At 46.8% G+C, this 16,609-nt stretch overlaps 1 protein-coding gene across 1 annotated transcript in view; it reads left to right on the forward strand.

Annotated features, from left to right (window-relative positions):
* The window catches only part of LOC124717013 (esterase FE4-like), a 205,052-nt gene that overhangs the window by 35,795 nt on the left and 152,648 nt on the right, over nt 1–16,609 (forward strand). Inside the window, exon 2 of the mRNA XM_047243655.1 lies at nt 9,661–9,798. Within this exon, the coding sequence (XP_047099611.1) occupies nt 9,661–9,798 (138 nt within the window). The remainder of the gene's footprint in view (nt 1–9,660; nt 9,799–16,609) is intronic.

Consider the following 16,609-nt stretch of genomic DNA (forward strand, 5'->3'; position numbering starts at 1 on the left):
TCTTGAACAGGGTATTCGCTATTACTAGCTGAAACTTGTTACAGAACTCAATTAGTCTTTCTCCTTTTTCATTCCTTGTCCCAAGCCCATATTCTCCTGTAACATTTTCTTCTACTCCTTCCCCTATAACTGCATTCCAGTCGCCCATGACTATTGGATTTTCGTCCCCCTTTACATACTGCATTACCCTTTCAATATCCTCAACACTTTCTCTATCTGTTCATCTTCAGCTTGCGACGTCGGCATGTATACCTGAACTATCGTTGTCGGTGTTGGTCTGCTGTCGATTCTGATTAGAACAACCTGGTCACTGAACTGTTCACAGTAACACACTCTCTGCCCTACCTTCCTATTCATACGAATCCTACACCTGTTATACCATTTTCTGCTGCTGTTGATATTACCCGATACTCATCTGACCAGAAATCCTTGTCTTCCTTCCACTTTACTTCACTGACCCCTACTATATCTATATTGAGCCTTTGCATTTCCCTTTTCAGATTTTCTAGTTTCCCTACCACGTTCAAGCTTCTGACATTCCATGCACCGACTCGTAGAACGTTATCCTTTCGTAGATTATTCAATCTTTTTCTCATGGTAACCTCCCCCTTGGCAGTCCCCTCCCGGAGATCCAAATGGGGGACTATTCCGGAATCTTATGCCAATGGAGAGATCATCATGACACTTCTTCAATTACAGACCACATGTCCTGTGGATACACGTTACGTGTCTTTAATGCAGTGGTTTCCATTGCCTTCTGCATCCTCATGTCGTTGATCATTGCTGATTCTTCCGCCTTTAGGGGCAATTTCCCACCCCTAGGACAAGAGAGTGCCCTGAACCTCTATCCGCTCCTCCGCCCTCTTTGACAAGGCCGTTGGCAGAATGAGGCTGACTTCTTATGCCGGAAGTCTTCGGCCGCCAATGCTGATTATTTATCAAAACTTAGGCAGTGGCGGGGATCGAACCTGGGACCGAAGACGTTTTTGATTATGAATCAAAGACGCTACCCGTAGACCACGGGTACCACCTTGTCCGCCGTATTTTTTAATAGTGTGTGCGTTGTGAGATAGGACTGATGAAGTACAACGAAAATGTTCCAAGAAGGGCAGCACGTTTTGTCTCTCAGCGCGCTGTAGGAGATTGGAATAATAGAGAATTGTGAAGGTGGTTCGATGAACCATCTGCAAGGGACTTAAATATGATTTGCGGAGTATCCATGTAGATGTAGATGTAGATCTAGAAAATGCTGTGGAGGTATGTTCTCAGTTCACAATATGAATTAACAACGAAATGATTCCAAACATTACTCAAAATGGTTCAAATGGCTCTGAGCACTATGGGACTTAAAACATCTGTAGTCATGTGGTCATCAGTCCCCTAGGACTTAGAGCTACTTACACCTAACTAACCTAAGGACATCACACACATCCATGCCCGAGGCAGGATTCAAACCTGCGACCGTAGCGGTCGCGCGGTTCCAGACTGAAGCGCCTAGAACCGCTCGGCCACATCGGCCGGCCAAACATTACATCTACATCTACATCTACATTTATACTCCGCAAGCCACCCAACGGTGTGTGGCGGAGGGCACTTTACGTGCCACTGTCATTACCTCCCTTTCCTGTTCCAGTCGCGTATGGTTCGCGGGAAGAACGACTGTCTGAAAGCCTCCGTGCGCGCTCTAATCTCTCTAATTTTACATTCGTGATCTCCTCGGGAGGTATAAGTAGGGGGAATCAATATATTCGATACCTCATCCAGAAACGCACCCTCTCGAAACCTGGCGAGCAATCTACACCGCGATGCAGAGCGCTTCTCTTGCAGAGTCTGCCACTTGAGTTTATTAAACATCTCCGTAACGCTATCACGGTTACCAAATAACCCTGTGACGAAACGCGCCTCTCTTCTTTGGATCTTCTCTATCTCCTCCGTCAAACCGACCTGGTACGGATCCCACACTGATGAGCAATACTCAAGTATAGGTCGAACGAGTGTTTTGTAAGCCACCTCCTTTGTTGATGGACTACATTTTCTAAGCACTCTCCCAATGAATCTCAACCTGGTACCCGCCTTACCAACAATTAATTTTATATGATCATTCCACTTCCAATCGTTCCGCACGCATACTCCCAGATATTTTACAGAAGTAACTGCTACCAGTGTTTGTTCCGCTATCATATAATCATACAATAAAGGATCCTTCTTTCTATGTATTCGCAATACATTACATTTGTCTATGTTAAGGGACAGTTGCCACTCCCTGCACCAAGTGCCTATCCGCTGCAGATCTTCCTGCATTTCGCTACAATTTTCTAATGCTGCAACTTCTCTGTATACTACAGCATCATCCGCGAAAAGCCGCATGGAACTTCCGACACTATCTACTAGGTCATTTATATATATTGTGAAAAGCAATGGTCCCATAACACTCCCCTGTGGCACGCCAGAGGTTACTTTAACGTCTGTAGACGTCTCTCCATTGATAACAACATGCTGTGTTCTGTTTGCTAAAAACTCTTCAATCCAGCCACACAGCTGGTCTCATATTCCGTAGGCTCTTACTTTGTTTATCAGGCGACAGTGCGGAACTGTATCGAACGCCTTCCGGAAGTCAAGAAAAATAGCATCTACCTGGGAGCCTGTATCTAATATTTTCTGGGTCTCATGAACAAATAAAGCGAGTTGGGTCTCACACGATCGCTGTTTCCGGAATCCATGTTGATTCCTACATAGTAGATTCTGGGTTTCCAAAAACGACATGATACTCGAGCAAAAAACATGTTCTAAAATTCTACAACAGATCGACGTCAGAGATATAGGTCTATAGTTTTGCGCATCTGCTCGACGACCCTTCTTGAAGACTGGGACTACCTGTGCTCTTTTCCAATCATTTGGAACCCTCCGTTCCTCTAGAGACTTGCGGTACACGGCTGTTAGAAGGGGGGCAAGTTCTTTCGCGTACACTGTGTAGAATCGAATTGGTATCCCGTCAGGTCCAGTGGACTTTCCTCTATTGAGTGATTCCAGTTGCTTTTCTATTCCTTGGACACTTATTTCAATGTCAGCCATTTTTTCGTTTGTGCGAGGATGTAGAGAAGGAACTGCAGTGCGGTCTTCCTCTGTGAAACAGCTTTGGAAAAAGGTGTTTAGTATTTCAGCTTTACGCCTGTCATCCTCTGTTTCAATGCCATCATCATCCCGGAGCGTCTGGATATGCTGTTTCGAGCCACTTACTGATTTAACGTAAGACCAGAACTTCCTAGGATTTTCTGTCAAGTCGGTACATAGAATTTTACTTTCGAATTCACTGAACGCTTCACGCATAGCCCTCCTTACGCTAACTTTGACATCGTTTAGCTTCTCTTTGTCTGAGAGGTTTTGGCTGCGTTTAAACTTGGAGTGAAGCTCTCTTTGCTTTCGCAGTAGTTTCCTAACTTTGTTGTTGTACCACGGTGGGTTTTTCCCGTCCCTCACAGTTTTACTCGGCACGTACCTGTCTAAAAAGCATTTTACAATTGCCTTGAACTTTTTCCATAAACACTCAACATTGTCAGTGTCGGAACAGAAATTTTCGTTTTGATCTGTTAGGTAGTCTGAAATCTGCCTTCTATTACTCTTACTAAACAGATAAACCTACCTCCCTTTTTTTATATTCCTATCAACTTCCATATTCAGGGATGCTGCAACGGCCTTATAATCACTGATTCCCTGTTCTGCACTTAAAGAGTCGAAAAGGTCGGGTCTGTTTGTTATCAGTAGGTCCACGATGTTATCCCCACGAGTCGGTTCTCTGTTTAATTGCTCGAGGTAATTTTCAGATAGTGCACTCAGTATAATGTCACTTGATGCTCTGTCCCTACCACCCGTCCTAAACATCTGAGTGTCCCAGTCTATATCTGGTAACTTGAAATCTCCACCTAAGACTATAACATGCTGAGAAAATTTATGTGAAATGTATTCCAAATTTTCTCTCAGTTGTTCTGCCACTAATGCTGCTGAGTCGGGAGGTCGGTAAAAGGAGCCAATTATTAACCTAGCTCGGTTGTTAAGTGTAACCTTCATCCATAATAATTCACAGGAACTATCCACTTCTACTTCACTACAGGATAAACTACTACTAACAGCGACGAACTCTCCACCACCGGTTGCATGCAATCTATCCTTTCTAAACACCGTCTGTAGCTTTGTAAAAATTTCGGCAGAATTTATCTCTGGCTTAAGCCAGCTTTCTGTACCTATAACGATTTCAGCTTCGGTGCTTTCTATCAGCGCTTGAAGTTCTGGTACTTTACCAACGCAGCTTCGACAGTTGACAATTACAATACCGATTGCTGCTTGGTCCCCGCATGTCCTGACTTTGCCCCGCACCCGTTGAGGCTGTTGCCCTTTCTGTACTTGCCCAAGGCCATCTAACCTAAAAAACCGCCCAGCCCACGCCACACAACCCCTGCTACCCGTGTAGCCGCTTGTTGCGTGTAGTGGACTCCTGACCTTTCCAGCGGAACCCGAAACCCCACCACCCTATGGCGCAAGTCGTGGAATCTGCAGCCCACACGGTCGCAGAACCGTCTCAGCCTCTGATTCAGACCCTCCACTCGGCTCTGTACCAAAGGTCCGCAGTCAGTCCTGTCGACGATGCCGCAGATGGTGAGCTCTGCTTTCATCCCGCTAGCGAGACTGGCAGTCTTCACCAAATCAGATAGCCGCCGGAAGCCAGAGAGGATTTCCTCCGATCCATAGCGACACACATCATTGGTGCCGACATGAGCGACCACCTGCAGATGGGTGCACCCTGTACCCTTCATGGCATCCGGAAGGACCCTTTCCACTTCTGGAATGACTCCCTCCGGTATGCACACGGAGTGCACATTGGTTTTCTTCCCCTCTCTTGCTGCCATTTCCCTAAGGGGCCCCATTACTCTTCGGATGACAAGGTACTATTTTTTTAAAAAAAAAAGGACATCATGACCTGAATACATGGGATAAACCTACATCATCCAGCTACCACACACAGCAGAAATCACAATCGTGCAATTTATAACACTAGAGCAATCATCATAAGGGCACATTCTCATTTCGGTATCTCCACTTTCACGAAAGGCTTAACTTCGGAAATGCGCGGTCTAAAAACCTTTCATTTTGGGGGCTCCTCACCAACCATGTGACCGGATGAAAAAACACAAAATTCGGCAGGCGCAACAAACCATAATTTTTATATGATCCGTAACTTGTCGCTCCAAACCATTCCACCCAGAGCTGACCCTCTGGTTTCGGAGAGACTGGCCATCTTCCAGCATTCCAAGGTTTTTCCATTTTTTGATGGGTTATGCACGAGTTATTATGGGCGTACTTCCAGTTACCCGAGGTATGTGCAGCACGCTCTCTCTCCGGAAGCAAATTATAAGTGACCACAAGTTGGTGAATCAGGTTTAAACGCAAACGTCAAGCTAGCTAGTGTGGCCTATTGTGCTTCGTGTATGGCCATATTGAAAGCACACATTAGCCCGTTGAGAATAACGGTGTGCTCAGGCTGTTTTGAATAGTGTGCTTGACCTGATACACGTTCCATACTGTGTAAATTATTTGTGAGACGCTGTCAGTAACAAGGATAAAATATTACACCATAAATATCGCCATGAATGCGAATGGTTGATAAGTTTGACGACAAACAACCACACACCTGGTATCATACATCTGCCAGACGTCGTGGCGACGTTATTGTGGATTTACTGAAGGCTAAGTTGTGCGAACAGAACCAGATGTTCATAGTAAGAAGCCAGCACTCAAACTGAAATCAACACCGTGGGTAGGGGTGAAACGACTCCGAAAGGGGACGAAATGTCCACCAGCAAGTTCGACAGCCGTCTCACAGACGTTTGATACGAGTTAAGGGTCTGTAGATGGAGTGCGAATAAGAGTTCCTAATGATACTAATGCATGAAATGCATATGGATAGAAGCTACGTCAATGTCTGCAAACAAACCGATTCTTCATCCCTGTGTACAGCAGTTGCAGCGTTCTTTAGGGAAAGGCAACTTCCACAACAAGAGTACTCTCACCTACATCTCCAGCATTACCTGTTAGTCCTCTTATGTGAGTAAACAAAATAATTTTGTTGAGGTCGTGTTTATGCGTTAGAGTTAGTTTCGCTTTTTACGTCAGTGCTTATTCGGTGTTGTTAAATGAGCTTTTATGTAAAATACACTCCTGTAAATAACTGCTGAATGGTGTTTAATTTGCAAGTGTGATGTTGTCGCTGGTCTATGTAGTATTGTATTGTAAAGCCGTGTCACCATTTTGCAGTCACTTGGTGGTGAACTGTTGAGTGACCACAAAGTTACAGCACTTCTTTCGCGATTCGCTAAATTACTGGCATACTGCAAAAATCTCTTTCATTTAGGAATTTCTGCTACTTGTAGAGTGGTCTGCACTGTGTGGTGCCATTTACTGCACACCCACAGTATTTCTTGCAAGGTGGGTGCCCATATGTATGGTGGAACAGAACTGATCACGTTGTAGTCTAGAAAAGTATTCAGCTGTAATGCGTTGCTTGGCCGATGTTGAAATATCTGCAGTTCCACAACATCTAAGTGGCCTACTTCTGCTACAGACAGAGGCAATTTAAGCCTCTGGGCCTCCTCAGATGTTGCAAGAGATGAGGGTGAGTTGATGCATTTGTTATATTGCATCCTCTGAACTCTATTCCTGACTATGATACTGGAGACAATGATATCGACACTGTCGAAAAATTTTCGAGTAGGTTACACTTGGCACAGGCTCTTAAGTGTGGTAGACAGTTGACAGCTCAGCTGTTCAAAGATTTTTATATAAAAACCTAAAAGCTACGAATAAGAACTGATTTAATAAACTGAAAATATATATAAAACAGCTCAGTGAACTTATTTTGTGTACTCCCATAAGAGAAATGGACGGACCCTACATAACGAAATGTGTGAGGTCATCCACATGATTGCTAAAAGGAATCCGTTAAACTTCGGTTACACGATAAATCAGTCAAATCTAAAGGTCTTTAATTCAACTACCACGCCAAGGCGCCGGGGTTCGATCCCCGGCTGGGGCATGAGATTTTATCCGCTCAGAGCTCGGGTGTTGTGTTGTCCTCATCATCATTTCATCCCCATCTCCAAGTCGCCAAATGTGGCGTCGAATGAAATTAAGTACTTGTCCTCGGCCGCCGAACTTCCCCTAATGGGGACTCCCGGCCCACAATACCCTACGCTCGTTTCCATTTCCAAGACCAACATAAATTGGAAGAAAATGTTGTGGGGAAGGCTAACCAAAGACTGCGTCTTATTGGCAGGACACCTAGAAAATGTAACAGATCTACTTGGTAGACTGCCTACACTACGCTTGTCCGCCGTCTTTTATAATAGTGTTGTGCGTTGTGAGATAGGACTGATGAAGTACAACGAAAATGTTCCAAGAAGGGCAGCACGTTTTGTCTCTCAGCGCGCTGTAGGAGATTGGAATAATAGAGAATTGTGAAGGTGGTTCGATGAACCATCTGCAAGGGACTTAAATATGATTTGCGGAGTAGCCATGTAGATGTAGATGTAGATATAGAAAATGCTGTGGAGGTATATTCTGTAGGTAAACTGAAAAGGTGAAGTAAGTGTCCTTTCCCGCATGAGCGCTATGAGTGCTGTACACGATCACTAAGAATCAATCTTCCCTCTGACGGTGTACAACAGTATGCAGAGATTCACGTAGGTTCCTTCCGTATGTGTTTCTTGCGTAAGTAACTCATATCTGTATTCCACATATTGTTAATGCACTTTCAGGAAATTAGTATCTGTATACTTCACCTGCACACTGACTGTTTACACTCCCCGTGGCTACTAACTTGTCATACAAACCCTTGATAGTCTTACCGTCTAGTGGCTCTGTTTGAATTAGAAAAAAAATTCACATCGGAAATTTCTTTGGACAGCAATGACTGATTTCGTTTCCACATACCACACTGCCCATTGGACTCCCTCTCGAGATGTGGTCATTTCTGCTAATTATATACCAACTGAAACAAAACAAAAAGAATTTTGAACTGCTTTTCATAATGCCACAAAACGCTGGTATCTACACTGAATCGGAAGAGAAACTGCTATAGGAATGCGTATTCAAATACAGAGATATGTAAACAGACAGAGTACGGCCTCGTGATGACTGGGTGTTGTGTGATGTCCTTAGGTTAGTTAGGTATAAGTAGTTCTAAGTTCTAGGGGACTGATGACCATAGATGTTAAGTCCCATAGTGCTCAGAGCCATTTGAACCATTTTGAACAGAATACGGAGCTGCGGTCGGCAACGCCTATATAAGATCATAAGATATATATCTGACGCAGTTGTTAGATTGGTTACTGTTGCTAAAGTGGCAAGTTCTCAAGATTTAAATTAGTTTGAACGTGGTGATATAGTCGGCGCACGAACGATAGTACACAACATCTCCGAGGTAGCGATGAAGTGGGAATTTTTCCATACGTCCATTTCACGAGTGTACCGTGAATATCAGGAATCCAGTAAAACATCAAATCTCCGATATCGCAGCGGCCGGAAAAAGATCCTGCAAGAACGGCAACAATGACTGAAGAGACTCGTTCAACGTGACAGAAGTGCAACCCTTCCGCAGATTGCTGCAGATTTCAATGCTGGGCCATCAGAAAGTGTCAGCGTGCGAACCATTCAACGAAAGATCATCGATATTGGCTTTCGGAGACGAAGGCCCACTCATGCACTCTTGATGACTGCACGACACAAAGCTGTACGCTTCGTCTGGGCCTCTCAACACCGACATTGGACTGTTGATGACTGGAAACATGTTGCCTGGTCGGATGACTCTCGTTTCAAATTGTATTCAGTGGATGGACGTGTAAGGAAATGGAGACAACCTCATGAATCGATGGACCCTACATGTCAGCAGGGGACTGTTCAAGCTGGTGGAGGCTCTGAAATGCTGTGGGAGTGTGCAGTTGAAGTGGTATGATACGTCCAGACACGACTCTAATGGGTGACAGGTACGTAGGCATCCTGCCTGATCACCTGCGCCCATTCGTGTCCATTGTGCATTCTGACGGACTTGGGCAGTTCCAGCAGGACAATGCGACGCCCCACACGTCCAGAATAGCTACATAGGTGCTCCAGGAACACTCTTTTGAGTTTAAATAGTTCCACACAGGCGTGAACATTATTGAGCATATTTGGGATGTGTTGCAAAGTGCTGTTCGGAAGAGATCTCCACGCCCTCGTACTCTTACGGATTTATGGGACCCCTGGAAGATTCATGGTGCCAGTTCCCTCCAGCACTACTTCAGACATTAAGACATTAGTCGAGTCCATGCCATGTCATTTTGTGGCACTTCTGCGTGCTTGTGGAGGTCCTACACGATATTAGGCAGGTGTGCCAGTTTCGTTGGCTCTTCACTTTATGTGTAATATTTTTTTAAATTGAATTTCAAAATGAAGGAGCTTTCATATTGATACCCTGTATAACTCAGCCCCCATCCCTCACTCTCCTCTCTCTCTCTCTCTCTCTCTCTCTCTCTCTCTCTCTCTGTATGTGTGTGTGTGTGTGTTAAATTACTTGCAGCTGCAGCTTCGTCTCCACATCATATTATATGTGTGTGTTATTTATTGTTATTTCAGCCACCACAGCCAGCAGCTGGGTGGAGCGGAGTCCGAGACGCCACTAAACATGGCAACATCGCGCCCCAGATCGACATGCTGACTGGGAAATACGGTGGCGACGAGGACTGCCTCTTCATCAACGTCTGCACGCCCAGGGTACGTCATGATTCCCTTCACTTGTAAGTGCTCTACTGGCGTAGTAGCTTTATTCACCAGTCTGGTCTGGCAAGTAATGGAGGTGTCACCATTTCAGGTCCGACAATGGTTGACGGTGTTGTGCCTAGGAATCCTGCACTCTCATTTCGCTACACAAATAATCAAACAACTCATATTAATGAGTTTTATTACGACTAGGTAATTACAAAAACTTTGATATTACACATATGTGTCACAAGCAAAAGGCGACATACAAAACAGTCTTTGCAGTGACTGCTGATCTCTAACTGAGCTACGTAAGAGTACTAGTGGAGAGGCTACGATACGCCGGCCACCGAAGATGCTAATGCTGAAGCTGCTATCGAAGTGGGCTGCAACCCGTCTGGCGTGGCGCATATGTCGTCTTCACCTAGGGGCCGTTGTTGTCGTGTTGTCATCCTGGAGGGAGGCTAGTCACTTTGCGATTGGCTGACCTCTTCTCAAAGCCTTCTCCGTCGTTCCCGACTGGTGTGCCAACACTAACTTCACGCCGTAACAGCTGATACATGATAATTAGCCATTCAGGAATGTAGATTTTCTCAGAGAATTAATTGAAGCAATCTTTTCAGGCTGTCAGTTGAGTCATGAAGTCTTGTTGTCACAAGTTTACCACGATTTTTCTGCTCGTCAAAACCATACAACTGCACGACGCCACAATTAGACTTCTCTGAAAATGAGGAACGTGAAGCTCTTCGAAACGATGCAACAATACTGTACCAATGAAAAGTTCATATCAAAAACCAGAGTCGTAATTTTCTCATTTTTTTATTTCAGTGCATCGGTCCCTACACCGATAAATCACGATTTTAATTGATGAGATTTGGAGGAATGAACTTTGGTTCTCACTTACTGCAGCTCAAAGATACGATAGTTCTGCAAAAACATCTATTGTCAAAAACGCATGCAACAAAAGCAGCCTTTGTCATTTGGTTGGGGTATTCTAGTGTACCCCTACATCTACATTTACATAACTAATCTGCAGTTCTCTCTTAAGTGCTTGGCAGAGGATTCTTCGAACCAACTTCAGAGAGTTTATTTACCGTTCCACACCCTAACAATGCTTTGGTAAAAATGAGCATTTAACTCTTTATGTACAGGCTCTGAATTCTCTTATTCTGCCTACGTAGGATGGAGGCAGTGACATATTTCACATTTAGAAGAGGAAGTTGGTGACGGGAATTTCGTGTAAATATCTCGCCATAATAAAAAGAGTCTTTGTTTTAATGATTGCCGTCCCAACTCGCTTATCATATCCGTGACATTCTCCCCCTATTTCACGATAATACAAAAGGAGACGCCTGTCTCTAACTCTTTTGATGTCCTCTGCCAATCTGGTAAGGTTCCTATACATCACAATATTCTAGCAGAGAACGAACAAGCATTCCTATAGGTACTCTCTTTAGTAGCTCTATCGCATCTTCTAAGTGCCCATAATGTTATCTATGTGATCGTTCCAACTTAAGTTGTTGGTAATTACAATTCCTAGACATTTAGTCCAACTGGCAGCCTTAAAAATTTGTGAGATTTGTTGTGTAATCGAAATGTAACGGATTTCTTTTCGTATTCTTGTGGATGACCTCACCTTATTCAAAGACAACTGTCACTTTTCTCACCATTCAGATACCGTATCTAAGTCATTCTGCAATTGGTTTCGATCTTCTGATGACATTAGTAGACGGAGAATGACAGAAACATCTGCAAACAATCTAAGAGGGCTGCTCATTTCTTGCCTGTGTTAAGCCTCAGCCTCTGTGATTCTGTAGTTTCAAAAATACTTTTAAAAAACAAGAGAAAAAGATCATATAAACATATGTCCGAAAATCCTTCGTTTTTGAGTTATTAATGAAATCTTAAGTTGAATGCCTTTCCAGGTACAGCCCACCTCATCTTACCTATGCACCTGTTTGCCTCAACATATGATGCTTTGTTGCCAGGGAGACTTGTTTGCATTCGGCATTCGTGTATCTTCAACGTGTCTATTGAATACATGGATTTATACGAGGATTCATCCAGAAGTATGGTTCGCGTCATTTTCACAAACAGATTGCAGACGAGAGGACAGGTAGGAGACGAGATACTGGCAGAAGTAAAGCTGTGAGTTCGGGGCGTGAGTCGTGCTTCGATAGCTCAGTTGGTCAGTGCGGCTCTCGCAGCCGAGCGAAGCAGACGTGCGGTGTGTGCTCTCCGCTGTCAGAGAGAGCCCGCGCGCCTTGTTTACTTTCTTCGGCCGACACTAACGTGACGCCGTAGCGCTACAAGACCATGGCAAACAAATACAGAAGATCAACCTTGAAATTCACATTTCGGAACGACTTTACCCGACCAAAGGCGCTCGAAGTCGAACGCTTTTTAAAGGAGGAAGCCAAGATCCCGGCTGCCGACATTGTCGGCATTCATTTTTCGATCGTCAGTAGCACGGTCTATGTAAAGCTCATAAACGAAACTACATGCGACAAGGTGCTTCGTGAGATGAAACAAGAACTCCGCTTCTGCCACGCAGATGGCAATGTTGGCAACGTCGAGGTTGGCCATGCCGCAATGGGACTGCGGACTATCCGCATATTCGAACTTCCATTTGAACTCCCGGCGGCAGAAGTTGTAGCGGCGCTCCGCCCTTACGGCACGGTACACGAACACGTGGCTGAAAAATGGACCCAGTTTAAGACGTATCCCGTACTCAATGGAGTACGCCAAGTGCGCATAGATCTCCAGCGACACGTGCCATCCTATCTACAGATAGGAGGATGCCGGGCCATCGTTATTTATGACGGCCAGCCGAAGACGTGTTCCGGATGCGGCAAAGAAGGACACCTTCGTTCCGAGTGCCTCCAGCGTCGGATCACACAACTCCCACCGAAGGACGTTGCACCACCAGCGGCGAAGACTGTTCTACCCGTGACTTACGCGGCGGCGCTCACGACGTTCTCCACACAACAGACACGACCGACCGCTTCAGCGGTACAAGAATCACTTTCCACGGACAAAAACCTGGATGATCCGCCGACCTGGCCAGTGGTGGAAAATAGTACTACGACTCTGGAGCTACCGAACGCGACTGACATTGACGCCGGCAAGACGGCAATTGATTCCATTATTGTACCGACCGAAGCGTTTGTTCCGGCGGAGCGTGAGTCAGTGCCGTCTTCTGACAATGAAGGCCATGTACGGAAACAGCGATCACCGAAACGCCGAAAGCGCCGTCGTCGGACCGCGTCGGAACACAGCGGTTCGCATTCGGCCGGGGAAGAACAACTGACCCCTCAAGAAGCCAGCCGCGAAGCTGGGGCTGTTTCCACTGACTCCAACCTTGCAGAACAGACAGAAAAACGTGCAGCTTTCGAACATCAGCCCATTGACAGAAACAGTGAGCAGCGGGAAGGTACCAGTGCAGGCAGCGAAGTCGCCCGGTCCCTTACTACCAAACATTCCGAGGCTATGGAACATGAACAGACATCCACGCCCGCTTCGTGGGCCGAGGACGTCGAGACGCAAGATCCCGACCCGCGGCCAGCTGAGGCGCCGCCGGATCATGCAGCATAAGCAGCACAGGGAGGACCGCGTTTGGCGGGGGGTGACATTACTTCCGATGTTCGCTTCTCTCCAACTTCAACATGGATAACCTCGCCCAAACAACGCGTTGCCAGGCTTACCGCCTGGCGACAATGAATATCAACATGATCAGTTCTCCAGTCAAGATCCAACTTTTGAAAGAAACCATACGAGCCATGGGAGTTGACTTTGCTTTCCTACAAGAAGTGAAAACGACTGCACTCCCGCACTTTTACGGTTACGCCACACATGTGACGCCCGGTAGCCCTGCAGACACCGGAGTGGCGATATTAGTGCGTGAAGGTATTGAAGTTACCGACGTCACGTTTCTTCCCTCCGCGCGAGGAATAGCATTTACGGCACTCAACACCCGATTCATTAATGTTTACGCGCCGTCGGGTACCACAAGACGTCACGACCGCGCCAGATTCTACTCCACAGATGTCGCTCCCCTTTTCCTTGGACGATACGACCACAGCGTCTTCGCCGGCGATTTTAATTGCGTACTTCATCCCAAGGACCAAATCCCACATTACATGCCTTGTCCGGAACTGGGAGCGATGATGCAAGAACTTCACTTTTGCGACACGTGGGAAAAAGTCCACGGTAACCGCTCTGGCCACACTCATCTTACCAGTCATTCGGCCAGCCGACTTGACCGCATATATGTGTCACAAGATCTCACACAAGGTGTGGCGGACGCCGAATTATGGCCTCAAGCCTATTCCGATCACAGTGCCTATATCTGCACTATACACCTACGCCCCCAACAAGTCTGGCGCAGCAATGGCTTTTGGAAGCTCAACATAACTCATCTCCAGGTCCTGGATTGCCGTCGGCAAGTTGCAGCAACGTGGACTGACTGTGAACGCCGCCACCCACGCTACACCTCGACCCTGGAGTGGTGGCTCCTCTGTGCCAAACCAGCAATCCGTAAGACACTTATGCGATATGGCAAGGACGTGACTGCGTGGCATCGACAGACCCTCGATTTTTACTACGCGGCACTCAGGGACCTCGACGCCTTACCCCCTTCCCCGGAGAGACAACATGACCAAAGCAGAATCAAGGCTCACATACTATCATTGACGAAGCGTCGACTAGAAGGTGCAGTAGTCCGCTCGCGACGGCACGACCGAACGGTTGCAGAGGAACCCACTATGCACCACGTTGTGGCGGATAAGCGCCGACAACGTCAACATTTAATCACACAACTCAGGACACACGACGGTCGCTTATGTACGACCCAAGCAACCATAGTAAAGGCGGTGGAGGATCATTTTCGTCATCTTTACAAGGAAAGAACCGTCATTGACGAGGCCACTACTGAAGTGTTACAGCAGATAACACGTACTATCGACGAGGCTACCGTGAATGCACTAACAGAGGAAATCTCACTCGAAGAAGTCGAAGACGCCGTGGACAAAGGTGCGGCCAATAAATCTCCAGGACCTGATGGATTGCCCATCGAATTCTACCGGACTTTCCGTGACCTCATGATGCCTCGCTGGGTTATAATGTTCCGCGAACTTATGTCTCCAGACTGTGTTGTGCCGCCAGCGTTTGTAGAAGGTCTCCTCATACCAGTACACAAGCCAGGTGGAGGGCTATCGATTAACGACTATCGGCCGCTTACAATGTTGAACGCCGATTACACGATTTTCACCAGGATTATGGCGAGCCGTATTAAGACGACTTTGCCGATGATCCTCCCTCCAGACCAGACGTCGCAGGGGGGAGAAGCCAACATACACACGGCCACCGGTGACTGCAGGGACTTAATAGCGATCGCTTCTGCGTGCCGTCTGAGAGCGGCGATCGTCTCCGTCGATTTCAACCGCGCCTTTGATAGAGTGCACCAAAACTTCCTCCTACGAGTGATGGACTGTATGGGATTCCCCCCGGGCCTCATCGACACCCTACGGCGTCTTTGGACCGCAGCCAGCTCACACGTCCAGGTCAATGGAAGGACGGTAGGACCAGTACCCATTAAGAGGTCTCTACGACAGGGTTGTCCCCTTTCTACCTACCTTTATGCAATCGCACTCGAGCCACTCCTAGGGGGCCTTAACCACCGCCTATCTGGTATAACGCTGCGGGACGTCACCTTTCGCTATAGGACATACGCTGACGACCTGCTACTGCTGGTTCGTTCCAATGACGAAGTTCAAAGCGTACTAACCTGGATTGAGCGATACGGACAGGCCGCAGGCAGTCTTCTGAACATCAACAAGTCGGCGGCGTTGGACATTGGGCGTGGTCTCGGACCGGAAGCCCTCGCTCCCCTCCCACCAGTTTCTAATCTGCGATATTTGGGCATCACGTTCAAGAAAGATGTACGTCAAACAGCTGCAGCAAACTACCGACGGTTATTACAGATCATACGCGCAATGGTGCGACAGAACCTGCTCCGGGACTTGAATCAGCTACAACGCGTTGAATACTTGAACCTCCACGTAGCATCCAAACTCAACCACGTGGCACAGGTCCTCCCACTACCGCTGCAGATAGGTCGCCGGCTTCAGGCGGCCTTCAGTTACTACGTTTCCGCAGGTCATATCTTTAAAGTACGATACGACACTCTTACCCTCCCAGTGCACAAAGGAGGGCTGGGATTGGTCAACGTCAGGGCGAGAGCAGCTGCCCTTTACATGAGCAACATGAGGAAACGATGGAAAAGTCAATATACCTCTCTCACGGGTCGTTTACTACAGGTTCTGATGCCAGCCTCTAACGTCCCGCCGGTGTCGGTTGCGCACGTCGCACCACAGCTCTCCCATGTGTCGACCTTCATTCTTGATTACAGCTATGTCAGCTTGAACCTCTCCGCCACACGTCCACCGAAGGCGAAAGATTTTTATACTAACCTTCTGCGGGCTGTTCACCATAACGTGGTGGAAAACAAGTACCCTACGGTTCACTGGCCAAGAGTGTGGAAAACGATACACCACCACTTTCTGTCATCCACGGTGCGTTCGAAGTGGTATCAGATCGCCAACAAAAAATATGCCACACGCCAGCGACTTCACACTATCGGACTGGCAGACTCCCCTTATTGCCCAGATTGTCACCTTTTGGATACTGATGAACATCGTTTTACTTGCGCATCATCGTCCGGAGTTTGGCGACTAACACAGAAGATACTGGCTTGTTACCTCCGGGTTACACCTGATATGATTGACCCGCAGACCCTACTCTGTCCCGATGAAACTTACTTTCCGGC

This window comes from Schistocerca piceifrons, chromosome 9, assembly GCF_021461385.2.
Source record: "Schistocerca piceifrons isolate TAMUIC-IGC-003096 chromosome 9, iqSchPice1.1, whole genome shotgun sequence".
Taxonomy (NCBI): domain Eukaryota; kingdom Metazoa; phylum Arthropoda; class Insecta; order Orthoptera; family Acrididae; genus Schistocerca; species Schistocerca piceifrons.